The sequence below is a fragment of the Squalius cephalus genome (assembly GCF_949319135.1).
Source record: "Squalius cephalus genome assembly, chromosome: 20".
NCBI classification, from domain to species: Eukaryota; Metazoa; Chordata; class Actinopteri; order Cypriniformes; family Leuciscidae; genus Squalius; species Squalius cephalus.
In genome coordinates, this window is record NC_137141.1 from 3,345,701 (window position 1) to 3,359,443 (window position 13,743).

General features: G+C 39.0%; 1 protein-coding gene across 1 annotated transcript in view; it reads right to left on the reverse strand.

Annotated features, from left to right (window-relative positions):
* The window catches only part of ttll5 (tubulin tyrosine ligase-like family, member 5), a 147,885-nt gene that overhangs the window by 20,255 nt on the left and 113,887 nt on the right, over positions 1-13,743 (reverse strand). Inside the window, exons 29-30 of the mRNA XM_079853170.1 lie at positions 12,723-12,891; positions 4,779-4,972 (exon numbers count right to left, since the gene is read on the reverse strand). Coding sequence (XP_079709296.1) covers positions 4,779-4,972; positions 12,723-12,891 — 363 coding nt within the window. The remainder of the gene's footprint in view (positions 1-4,778; positions 4,973-12,722; positions 12,892-13,743) is intronic.

The window sequence follows — 13,743 nt, forward strand, 5'->3', positions numbered from 1 at the left end:
TAAACATTGCTGAATAGTTTTTATTTTGTCTTGAAATTCGAAACAGCAGTGGATGAGATTTCTGATATCGGTGCACGGTCAAACATCTGTGTGTTACGATGAGTGAGTTTTTACAGATGACCGGAAAACTGTTCAGATTAAACCATGAAGGACTGACAAAACTGTAAAAGCTAACAGCTCTGAACACATCACTGAAGAGTAGAATCAAGCCTCGTCATGTGTCTTTATAAAGCAGATAACTAATCATTGACTTGTAGAATAAGAGAAGTGTTCATGATAGTAAAGGTAGCCAAAACATATGTTCTTTCACTATAAGACTTGTGTATTTATTTAAAACTGATACTGAACATCACTGATAATAATTAGAAATGTTTCTTGAGCATCAAATCCTCATATTAGAGTGATTTCTGAAGGATCATGTGACACTGAAAACTGGAGTAATGATGCTGAAAATTCATTAATGTGTAAGCAACATAAAGTAAAATAATGTATAGTGGCATATTTTATAAGGTACTATCAAGGCTAGTATTGCCAATACCAATAGCAATATATTTATAGATTTTAATATATTACTATACTAGTAAAATCCATATATTGAATGTGTTAAATAATGTTCTTTGTCATCCCTTCTTGTGGGAAACCACAAGAGTTTACATTGAATTCAATGCCAGATGCCAGAATTTGTAACCAAAATACCGATAATATACAGGAAAAAAGATCTTATGCATAATGCAGGACTTTTAATTATAACCAAGCCTGAAATACATGCACGAATGTTCAACATTTTCACTTTGACCCTCCAGCACTTTATTTATTTAAATCATAGCCATTGGAAGTGTAATAATCACATTAGGCCATATCACCATTTCTGTTTCCAACACCACATTTAAGACCTTTTAAAATGATCATTAAGAGTTTTGCTTTATCATTTAAGATATTTTAAAGGAGACATATCATGCTTTTAAATCGTTCCTTTTTACATATAAATCATACATTTGTAGTCTATATAAAGCGGAACTGCAATGCTTGGGTCCGAATTCCTCATTATTATAGCTCCACGGGCCCCTTTTCTACCCCTTTTCTGATGTGCGTCTGAGAGCAACTCGTTTTGGTGCGGTCTCTTTAAATACAATTGAGACACTTCATACCCAGTCCCCTCTCCAGTCAGCAGAGGTGACACTCGGTTCAACTCCACCCCGTTCGGCCATTTTTGTAGTTTGATAGCAGAGATATGATTATCTAGCGGCACAGAAACTTTTTATTCACACGTTATTAACAAAATGTCAACAACGGAAGACTTGTCCAGCCAGCCTTACATGTTCGAGCCAGAGTCGGAGCCGGAGCGAGATGAAAATGAAGACGACGAACCTGCAGAACAACGTCTTCATATGGATGTATCTCAATGGTGTGTTACTGTATTTACACATGAAACTTTGGTCTTCCGACCTTTTACCACCGTGTCGATTTATTTTTATTAATATGTGCGAGGGAGAGAGAGCAAGACAGCGTCTAGTTTGGAGACGGTGAAGTCTTGTTTACACTTTCGCCTGGCTCCGAAGAGAGAGAGAGAGTGTGCGCGCGCGACCGGGTCTCTCTCTCTCTGCTCGTTCTTTCAGTTAAACATGCTCCTGTCTCAAACGCAGCAGTTCATCTACATTAGACGGTGTAATGAAGCGTGTGGGTTACTACATCCAACAACCGAACATTTTAACTTACCCTCTCGTAACTTCTGCATCTTTTAGCTTGGACTACAAAATTGCAGCGAGAAATGAAAATGGCGGATTGCTCGAAGTGTTGGGCTGGAAGTCAATGTCCTTATTTGGCAGTTCCGCTGCAAATACTGTGACGTAATAGTTCACAAAACGTCATAGATAACAGAAAAATCGGAACAGGTTGAAAAATAAGGCCAAAACAGAATATAAAGATATCAACGAAGCACCTGAAGAGAATAATTTCAACTTTTCTGTACTTCTAAACACTCCAAATATACAACTAAATGCATTTAAGGGCTAAAAAAGTGGATTTAGCATGATATGTCCCCTTTAAGGCCCCGATATACTTCGAGTGAAATCGAAGAATGAACTGGTGTGACGTCATTTCGAACAAAATCAGGCCAAACAGAAGTTCATTTGGAGTTTCGTTTTGGGAGTTTGAAACAGCTTGTCAATCCAACTTTCTGGAAAAGTTTGCACCGGCTGGTTGAACATCTTCGAACCCCCATTTATCTGTGGCAATTATGTAATAGGTGGGTGTGGCTCTGAGGCTCTGCCTTCTTTGAGGTGCAAATCTTCTCCGGTTTATTTCTCCTGTTCAGTCCGTCGAGGTCAGACGCGAGTAAAAACATGAACACTCAAGTGGAGAGATGCTTTAGAGTAGAAACTGGAGTTGTAGGGCCTTATTTTAACGATCTAAGCGCATGGTCTAAAGAGCAGGGCACAAGTGCACTTAGGGCGTCCGAATCCACTTTTGCTAGTTTAACGACGGAAAAAATGGTCTAAAAGGGTTGTCCCAATTCTCTTAATGAGTAATGGGTGTGTTTTGGGCATAACATTAAATAAACCAACCAGAGTGTCATCTCCCATTCCCTTTAAAAGCCAGTAGGGCTGGACCCGAATATTCGAATATTTGAATAATCGTTCGGTGGGTTGGTATTCGATTTGAAAATTTGACATTCGAATATTCGGGTTTTTTTTTTGCACACCTGGGATCCCCCGCGAAACGGTTCTCATTCGCGCTTGAATAATGCCGGCGACTCACTGGCTGCGTGGCGTGTCCGTTTTTATTTTGGCTCCCATGTTAACAGGTTGGAGTTTGCACACTGTCTGCGTGAGACACGCGTCTCAGGCGCGGCTCGAGCCACGCGGAAAACGTGCATGCTAGAAATAGAACCGACGCCTATAGTGTTCCAGCAATGGGAGTGTTCTCTGGCTAGAGCGCAGAACAGCGGAGTTTGTATGGACCGAAGTGCATGCCTGAGCTTGTGTTTTGTGTTTCCACATTGTGGAAAATAGAATAATAGAAACAAAATGTATTAGCCTTTTTACCCGTTATTATCAATCTAAATTAATCTCGTTTTTAATTTAACTTAATTTCGTTTTTCTTTATTTAAATTTAATTTTTCTTTATTTAAATTTCGTTTTTCTTCTTTTAAATTTCGTTTTTTCTTTATTTAAATTTAGTTTTTTCTTTATTTAAATTTAGTTTTTCTTTATTTAAATTTAGTTTTTTTATTTTTATTTAAATCTACCCTTTACTGTGTCAGTAACTTGTTAGTCAGAAAAATATTAGACTACCTTAAAAGTATTGCTTAGTTTAACAGACCTGTGTGTGTGCGTTTTATATCAATAGTGCAGTGTCCGTTTTCGGAGAATATAAGCCCTGCCCGCGTGAGGCGCGCTGCTTCCTGCTCGCGCTGTTCTGTAGTTTACTAAAAGTTTAAATTCTGAATGTGTTGCGTCTCGCGTGTCCATCTATATTGCACCAAATGCGACACTACACTCCCTTGTGAAGTCGATTGGATGAACGGTTCTCGAAATAATAATAATGCAAATGGACAGACACACAGAGATTCCTGCCTTTATTAGAGAGAAGAATATGTTCAGCCCCCTCTCTCCGAAGCTTCGAATATTCGACGTTCATTACTACCGAAGCTTCGAAGCTCAAAAAATGGTATTCGGACCAGCCCTAAAAGCCAGTTGCGCTCGCGCCATGGCGGATTCGCTATTTACTGAAAAGCTGTACGCTTCTCCAGAGCGCAAAAAGATCAACTTGTGCGCGAGGTTAAAGCAAGCAGACCATCTACGGGACAAGCCGGATTCATATCTTTATGTACAAAATATTAATCTTTTACATTGTAATTCTTTTATTTTTAATATTTGGCATGTGTGTTTGCTGCTGGGCTGTGGACCCGCCTAAAGGCGCACATTACTAACGCGCTCTTTAAATAAAAAATAAATAAATACTGCGCCATTGATTTTACACCAGGTTTCAGTCGGTCAATGGCTCAGTCTATTTCAGTTCCTCAAAATATCAACATGCCAACAATGCTCCCGAACACACCTCGTTTTCAGACCAGCCGCCCATGTGTGCATAAATAGGCGCAAATGCATTTGCTATTTAAACAACAGCGTGAAAATGAAAACTGCATCGGCTGAAACTAGCAAATAACACTTGCGTCGCGCTTGGCGCTGGGTGTATGATGGGGCCCGTAATTATAATTGGAAGCGACACAGACAATGTTTATTCATGTTTAATACTGCAAAGCTGCTGCTTCACAACAATCTATTGCATATAATCTATTGTATAAATAAACGTGACGTGACTGGAGTGCTGAATCGCAGAGCTGCTGCAAACATCCACATCACTACGATCAGATGCTTTCTGAACCGCTGTTTTCTCACCGCTGTCATTAAACTACTGGAGTTTATTTTGTTATTGAGAGGAAAGTGCAGCACATATTTTCACATTCATCTAGACGTCGCTCTCAGCAGCGTGGACGGCATCGGGATGTTTGCTATACTGTTATAGAAATAGGTGACCGCTGCTCACATATTTCAAGCTTCTTTTCACCCCCAAGCAAGAACCAAAATAACTTTGCAGTGAGTATATCAGGCCTTAAGACTTTTATATGACCTTAAATGTGATCAAACTGAATTAAAGACATTTATAGAGTTTTTAAGGACCTTTATTGAAGCAGATTCAGATGTAGATTGCTGACACAGACCCAACTGAAGTTCAGAAAGTGTAACAGTGTGGAAGGAAACCCCCTCAGGTCTTACTTGTGGAGAGAGTGGACAGTCTTGCGCACGCGTCCGTCTCTCGGTGCGCTGCTGGGAGGTTTGGGTGTGAGCGTGAGGACGCCTGCGCTGCCCGCCAGACTCAGGGTGTGTGTGAACGGCTGGCTCACGGGGATGCTGGGAGCGTACGCTCGCGCTGAAACAGCAGGTGTGAGGGTGTGTGACGCCAGAGCGGCCTGAGGCACAAATAAAGAGAAGAGTTAGTGAACATTCATTCATATTGTGGGTTCCTGAAGTCTGACACACTACTGAAAATAAAATGCTTGTGGATGCTAATTTAAAAGTGATGTTTAGAATTACGTTGGGGTTTAAATATTTTCTCATATCCCAGTTTAATATGCAGCATAAACTATAATCATATAGTTGTTCGGTTTCCCCTGAAGAGTATAAAGGACCATTCACACCTAGATGGATCAACTATATTAGAGTTCACACCAAAGCAGGATAATATCCTGCTTATTACAAGCATTACGTAGTTCTGTCATCTGCTTCTTTAAATGCACAACTAATCAAGGGCTTCATTAGTTGCACTAGGTGTGCTTGAGCTAGAACACATGAAATATCTGAACTGGTTAGGTTTGTTGAGTGTCACATTTGACTGCATGTTAGAAAAATGGCTGTGGCGAGCAGGACGAGGTCGAGGGCCGTGAGAGAACGGCACAAGGCCGGTGGCATGATTACTGATGAGCGACACACCGGTCCTGTATCTCTCACGGAGGAGCGGAAGCATAAAAGGTGGAGCGACGACAGTGGAGATCGAGAGAGGCCAGTTTTATTTGATGTGACAGCAGTCGTCCGTGAGGGGCTGCAGTCTTTTACTTTCGTTTTGTATTTGTTTTATTTTTTATATTAAAATCTGTTGAATGTTCGCCAGTTCCCGCCTCCTTCTTCCCACAATAACGAACTTCGTTACAATGGCTAAGTCAAAAGCATAGTCCAAAAAGTTAAGAGAAGGTACAGTATCACCACCCTTCACAAACAAGGAACAGCATATAAAAAGATATAAGGGCAAAGGCACTAAATGTTCCTAGAGACACCGTTGGAAGCATAGTTAGCAGGTTCAAAGTTAAAGGAATAGTGGTTAAAAGTCAAGCTCTTTAAAGTCACATGGATTCTGATTTGCTGTCAGTATTTTTATCGTTCTACAGCAGGGAAAAATGTTCTGCAAGTGATTCCAATGCAATGATGTTTATCTGTGTTGTTATTGTTATAGTTATGGTGTGGGCTCCACTATTCTCATAGAATTGGAATGATTATTAAAACTTTATCGATGTAGTTATTGCTATTGTTATCATCCTTGGTTTAAACAGGCCTTAACACTGTGACGGCATCAAGACATATAGACATATAATTTACTGCAAAATTGACACTTCCTGTCAAAAGTTTGGAATCATTAAGATTGTTTAATGTTTTTGATAAAAGTCCCTTCGCCTCATCAAGGCTGCGTTTATTTGATCAAAAAATACAGTAAAAACAGTAATATTGTGAAATATTATTATCATTTAACTAATTCAATATATTGTAAAGTGTAATTTATTCTTGTGATCAAAGTGAATTTTCAGCATCATTACTCCAGTCTTCAGTGTCACATGATCCTTCAGAAATGTATTTGAAAAAGAGCAGCATTTATTTGAAATATAAATATTTTGTAACATTATAAATATTTTCACTCTCACTTTTGAACAATTTAATCAATTTATGTGCCCTTGCTGCATTAAAATATAATCTTTTGTTTTTAATTGTACTAACCCAAACTTTTGAATGTTATCAAGGTTTTTGAGTGTTTCCACAAAAATATTAAGCTGTTTTCAACATTGATAATGTTTCTTGAGCAGCAAATCAGCATTTTAGAATGATTTCTGAAGGATCATGTGACACTGAAGTAATTTTTAAAACATTAAAATATAAAACAGTTCTTTTAAATTGTAATAATAATTTACTGTAATTTTGATCAAATAAATTCAGTCTTGGTGGGCAGAAGAGACAAAAACAAAAACATTAAAGACTCTTAATGATTCCAAACTTTTGACCGGTAGTTTGTATTTAATTATTCTCCTAGATATAGAGCAGAATCTCAAATATTTCTTCTTTGTTTACCATTATAACGTTTGCTTGAATCTGAAAAATGCTACAACTCTCTGTCTATTTCAGATTTTAATGAGATCTTCCAGCAGAGTTTGAGCCTGTGAAGGAAAGACCTTATCTCAGTCTTTATTAAAAGCAGCATTTTTCCCTCAAGCCATTCGAGGTCAAGCACAACAGCCTCCAAAAGCCAGTTCATTCACTCACATGGAAGAAAGAAATGACACGGCTTATCATAACAGCCACTAAATACTTTATAATCGGACATACCAAAACACAGGAATTCTTCACATTTCATTCCTGTTTAGACAAGTTTTCATCCGAGTGAGCACTTGGACTAGGTAAACATATTTTCCATGCTGAAATGCGATTTAATGGCTACCGTTCATTGATTCGAAAGGGGACGAGAAAGCATTCTTTCCGTCTCAGTCCTCTGGCGTTTGATGAATGAGTGGGCGGGACGCACCGGTTGGAGGATCTGAGTTGCGGGCCAGTAAAGGGCACCTTTCTAATGCTGCCAGGTGGCCATGGGCCAAACTGTAGAGTCTGAACCCAACACAGAACACAACGGCCCAATAACACGCTACACAATCACAGCACTTTGCCTGCTTGCTTTCCATCTCTGCTCTAACTTCTGTGACTTCCATCCGCAAATCAAACAAATCAACTCAACTCAACAAGAAGCAGAAATTAATGGTAATATATATATATATATATTTGCATTGCATATATATGTATATATACAGTATATATATGTATATATATATACATGTATACATATATACACACACAGTTGTAATTTAAAATATTCAACCCCCATTGCAAATCAGGTTTATTGGCAAAATTTACAGACGTTCAGCTGTTTGCAATGAACAAATCAAACAAAAGTAATTGAAATAACTCAATACAACAAGTGGTTTCCCCAAATTCAACTGAAAATGCAACTTTTAATGACTTCTGCAGTCTCATAATTATTCAACCCCTTCATGGCAAGCATCTGTAGAATCTTCCAGGACTTCTTCTGAAACCAAGCCTTGGTGGAATTTGAGGTATGCTTGGGATCATTGTCCTGTTGGAAGGTCCAAGCTTCAGCTTTCTCACTGACGGAATGATGTTTTCTCCTTCGATTTACTGACACTTCCATTAATCCATCTTCCCTTCCACATGCTGCAGGTTTCCAGTGCCAGAGGACGCAAAGCAGCCGCAGAGCATCACCGAGCGCCACCATGCTGAACTTCTTCAGAAAAGACAGTGTTCTCAGTGTTTTCAGCCTATGCTTCATTCTTCTTCCTCCAGACATACCGCTGATCCATAGGGCCGGAAAGTTGCAGGTTTTTTCATCGCTCCACAGAACAGAATCCCAAAACTTCGGTGGCTTATTTATATGATTCTGAGTACTGTTTTGTGCTTTTGGATCAGAAGTGGTGTATGTCTTAGAGTTCTGGCATGGAAACCATATGTGTTTAGTATGCGCCTTACTGTGCAGCTGAAACCTCAGTGCCTATTGCCACCATGTCTTGCTGCAGGTCTTTCGCAGTCGTTCGAGGGTTTGCCTTCTCAAAAATCTGGCTGCAGCCGTTGATATCTTCCTTTTTCTGCCCGGCCATTTAGTGTAACCACGGTTTCTTTAACTTTGAACATGCAAACTATGCTTCCAACGGTGCCTCTGGGAACATTTAGTACCTTTGCAATCTTTTTGTATCCTGCTTCTTGTTTGCGAAGGGCGATGATATCTTCTCTTAACTTTTTGGACCATTCTTTTGACTTCTTTAGCCATATTTCTAACATGCAGTCAAACATGACACTCATCAAACCTAGCCAGTTCAGATATTTCATGTGTTCTAGCTCAAGCACACTTGGTGCAACTAATGAAGCCCTTGATTAGTTGCATCAGGTGTGCTTGAGACACCTTTTTGTAGATTTGTTTTGTTGTGAGGGAAACTATTCAGGCGGTTGAATCATTTTGAGACTGCGGAAGTCATTAAAAGTAGCATTTTTTTATTTAATTTGGAGAAACTATTTTAAAAACATTTGCCAATAAAATTTGCCTGTAAACCTGATTTGCAATGGGGGTTAAATAATTTTGAACTGTATAAAGAAAAAAATTCTATCAAATTTGTAAAGGTTGATTGAACTACTGAATGTAGAAAAAAGCTTACAATAAAGTACATCAAACAACTAAAGAATTTTTTTTGGGGATTTTTAGATTGAGCAACTTAAAATATTTAACAGCAAAGACTAACAATGTCATGTTTGGTGTTTAAGGTCCAACTAACAGGCTGCTGATCATGCTTAGTTCACTGATGATGATCTTTGATTTTTGGTCAAATCTTAGAGAGTTATGACGGGATAAATATTTGTTATTAAGAAATAATAGATGTTTTGGCTCTGTGTAGTGTCTTTGATTATATTTTGATGTAAAAGTTGTGTTTCAAATCACCATTAGAGTGATTAATGTTCTCTTCTGTCAGATTTCAGCACATGTACACAACTTGCTTGGGTGCAAAGAAGTAATTCAATATAACCGCAAGTCTGTGCAACAAAGTCATACACAAGTAAAACAATGTTCTACATCACTATTATGTAATATAAATGCTCATATTAATGTAAAATGCAAGCTGATTGAACATGACTCTACAAGTAAAAACATGATTAATTTTGAGTTCATAGAACTTATTTTGTGTTTGATAAAAGCACAGACCAAATTTAATTGTTAAATTCGGCATGAAGCAGAACTTGCAATCTCTTTTTTTTCTATTGTGATGTATATCGAGTGGGACGGGGCTCGATTTTGTCCATAGGGAATTGATTGGATGAAGGTTGTGGTTTGCTATTGGTGGATCTAATGTGAGTGACAGGTTGCCCCGCCCTCGCGCCAGTAAACATGTCATCAGAGATTTCAAGTTGATGCAACAACATTTCCATTATTTGAGTCAAAATCCTAAAGCTTGTTGCCTCAAGTGTTTGCGTTTTCTCAAATTCAGATTTTTGACAATGTGGAAGAATTGCACATTTCCGATAGCCTGGCAAGCCAGACCTTACATCTTGATGTAGCAACTCCTAACAACTCACCATAGACACGGCTCAATCCGAGGGGCGGGATAAACGGCTGTCTTTCAAATTCACTCAGCACGCAGTAGGACAGCACTACAACCAACCAGAGCGTTTTCCCAACAGCGGAGCTAACGTTAGTTGATAGATTCAACTTTTGAAATCAAAACTACGAACACATCTTCCTTTTTTAAGAATGACTTAAGTGCCGTTCTTTGCTCTTTTCTCAAAGAAAAACTTAACTCCAAGTCCTCCAGAGTCACGGCCAAAGCCGATTCGAAAGACTGTTCTCCAGCAGCAGCCGCCATTCTTTGTTTTCAAGTAGCAGGGAACCGTCGCAACTCTGTCGTCATTATGTTAAGCCCGCCCCGCCTACTCTATACACGATGTGATTGGCCTGACCCAATTTAGGTTTTTACAGCTCCGAAAGTCAACGGAGAGTTGCTAGACTACCCTGGCTGCAAAATAAATTTTGCTGCCGCTAGGGTGCGTCTAGATTTCTAGGCAACATTTCCGATGAAAACATGTTTAAATGTGTCAGTAGGAGTGAATGTGGCTTGGTTGAGTCTCAGAAGAAGAGCAGTGCTTTATGGGGAGGTCTGGGGAGTATCCACTGATACAGGACTGACTCATAAACCGTACAAACTTACACACAGATGACATACACACTAACACACACTCTTCACTCGTCTGCCCATTTCATTCAGTTTAAGGCCTATGATGGACGCCTCCTCCGAGGGTCCCGTGGCTTAATGAACCCCTCTGGAGACTGAGGACTGATTGCTTCATAGTGCCAGGGAAGAGGAGATCTCCGTCAAGAAAGGTCTGTGGGGGTGGGGATCATTTTCCCATAATCCCCTGCAGAACACAATCAACTTGTGCCAAGAAAAACAAATCTCCAATTGCATTAATTAGAGACACAGAACAGTGACATCAGTGTAGCTGAATTGCGACACTATTATAAATGTGCATGCAGTCATGCGAAGTCAGAAGACGTGATGTTCACAGGATCTGATGTAAGTATGAAATGCACAGCTGAAAGAGAAACATGAGAGGATCGCATTTCATATGGACTAAATTCCACTGAAGAAACTGAAACGATATAAGAGTCACTGATTATTTCGGGTCCTTTATCCTTAAAAATTATGTTGGCATTAGTGGAATTGCATTAGCATGGTTTTAATCATACTTATCTGACCGTTATCAGTTTGTAGCAGTAAAAGAAGAGATGTCTTATCGATCACAAGTTCAGTATGGTGTACCACAAGGCTCAGTACTAGGACCGCTGCTGTTCACTCTGTACATGCTACCCTTGGGAGATATCATTAGGAAGCATGGGATTAGTTTTCACTGTTATGCTGATGATACTCAGCTCTATATCTCTTCGCGCCCGGACGGAACTTACCAATTCACAAAATTAATGGAATACATAGCTGATATAAAAATTTGAATGACTAGTAATTTCCTATTAACTCTGAATGAATTCTAATGATTGGACCAAAAACCTTCGCACGCTTAATAAACAAACTACAGCTGGTCCAAAACGCAGCAGCTCGAGTTCTTACCAGAACCAGGAAGAATGACCATATTAGCCCAGTTCTGTCAACACTGCATTGGCTCCCTATTAAACATAATAATAATAATAATAATAACTTTACATCGTATTAAAATATTGCTGATGACTTACAAAGCACTAAATGGTTTAGCTCCGCAGAACTTGAGCAAGCTCTTAACGCATTATAGTCCTTCACGTCTATTGCGATCTCAAAATTCCAGCCAGTTGATAATACCTAGAATATCAAAATCGACTGCTGGCGGTAGATCCTTCTCCTATTTAGCACCAAAACTTTGGAACAATCTTCCTAATATTGTCCGGGAAGCAGACACACTCTGTCAGTTCAAAGATAGACTAAAGACACATCTCTTTGACCTAGCATACACATAACACATTATAGACTTCTATAATTCAATGTTAGGCTGCATAGATTAGGTCAGCCGGAACCGGGAACACTTCCCATAAATCCTGATGTACTCGTTACATCATAAGAAGGATGGTGTATATGTTAATATTAGTCTCTCTGTTTATACAGAGGTTTACCGCAGTCCGCCGGATCCAGGCCGTATCCGGATCTGATGAAGGACCTGCGCCTGGACACGACGACAACGCAGTCCTGAAATGTCAACTAGTCTCTCCCCTGTGCAGGCCTCCTTCCCTTCCCTTTACCTCTCTACAGATAAAGCGTTGTCGGGATAATTCCGGTTTGCGTGGCTACGCAGAAGCGATACAAATTCAGTATTATAAATTTTAAGGCCAGACAAGTGGTTTGTTGAGGGTTGATTTGTAGAGAAGGACTACACGTCTGCGCACATATATTCAAATGCACATACCTATAGACTGAACTCGTAATACGCATGTGCACGCCATCAGCGTTCTCACTGGTTCGCGTTTTTAAAGTTTGCGCAGAGAGAACTTAAGGGTTTCTGTTAGAACAGTGTCGTGTTAGCGGCCCATAAGTTAATAACTAATGATTGTTGCAACAGAAGTGAATCAATCAAAACTAACTTTAGCTGGACAATAACTTTATTCTAGAGCTCCTATAAAGCCAAAACAATCTCTATTACTTTAATTTCCTATTATCACTGTAAAGCTGCTTTGAAACAATCTATATTGTTAAAAGTGCTATAAATGAAGGTGACTTGACTTGAACTGAAACACTGGTTGTGTGTGAGTGAACTGAAACACTGGTTGTGTGTGAGTGAACTGAAACACTGGTTGTGTGTGTGTGAGTGCACCTGGTGGCGTGAGCGGCTCTGGTCGAGCAGTTGTCTGGATCGCAGCTTCTGCTTCTGCAGCTGTTGGATGGCGAACTGGAGCTGGTAACTTCCCGAGGCCGACGACTGCTTCTGAGCGCTGACCGGATCTCCATCACACACAGACTCGGCTTCACACGCAGCTCTGAGCCTGAAGAGAAACAGCGCAATCATCACGACATGTGAGGAGGAAACTAGTCTAGAAGCATTTCAGTGTCCCAGCAGGCCTGACCAGAGAAAACATCGGTTTATTGAAACGTTATTAATGTAGCTGCTAACTAAAAGGCCATAAAACAGATTCAAGCTGTTGTGTCATAAATAATGCAAAATGTCGTCAATAGCGAGGAAATAAGGAAAAAACATAACAAATGCTGTCAGATCTGACTATAATGGAATGATAGGCTAATAAATCTCACATTGTATATATATATATATATATTCTTAAATCAAGATATATTAAATCAAGATATATTAACATGAGAATCAAAATTACTTAAGATATTACATTTTGTTGATCAAAGGATCAAAACGAAAGTATATTGTGCTCAAAACAAAACTAAACAAATAAACAAAAATCTGCCAATGGGAAAACAAGTTAATTTTGATTTAAGAATGTTTAGATATGTGTGTACTGGAAAACAAGACAAAAACATTGAGGAATAAACTTTCTTTTTTCTTTTTTTTTTTTTTTGCAGATAAATAAATAAAAGTATTAATGTTGTACTTCAATTATGAAACAAACATAATTTCAGCTGTAAAGCACCTCTAAAAAGACAATAGTGTCATTCACTATAATATCACTTATCTATGGAAGCTTGTTTATGCCACAGAATAAAAAATAAAACATGTATTGCGACTTTTTATCTCACAATTGCGAGTTTCTTTTTATCTCAGAATTGCGTGATATAAAGTCGCATTTGCGAGAAATAAACTTGCGGTTCTGACTTTTGTTCTTGCAATTGCAAGCTTATATCTCGCAATTCTCACTTTATAACACACAATT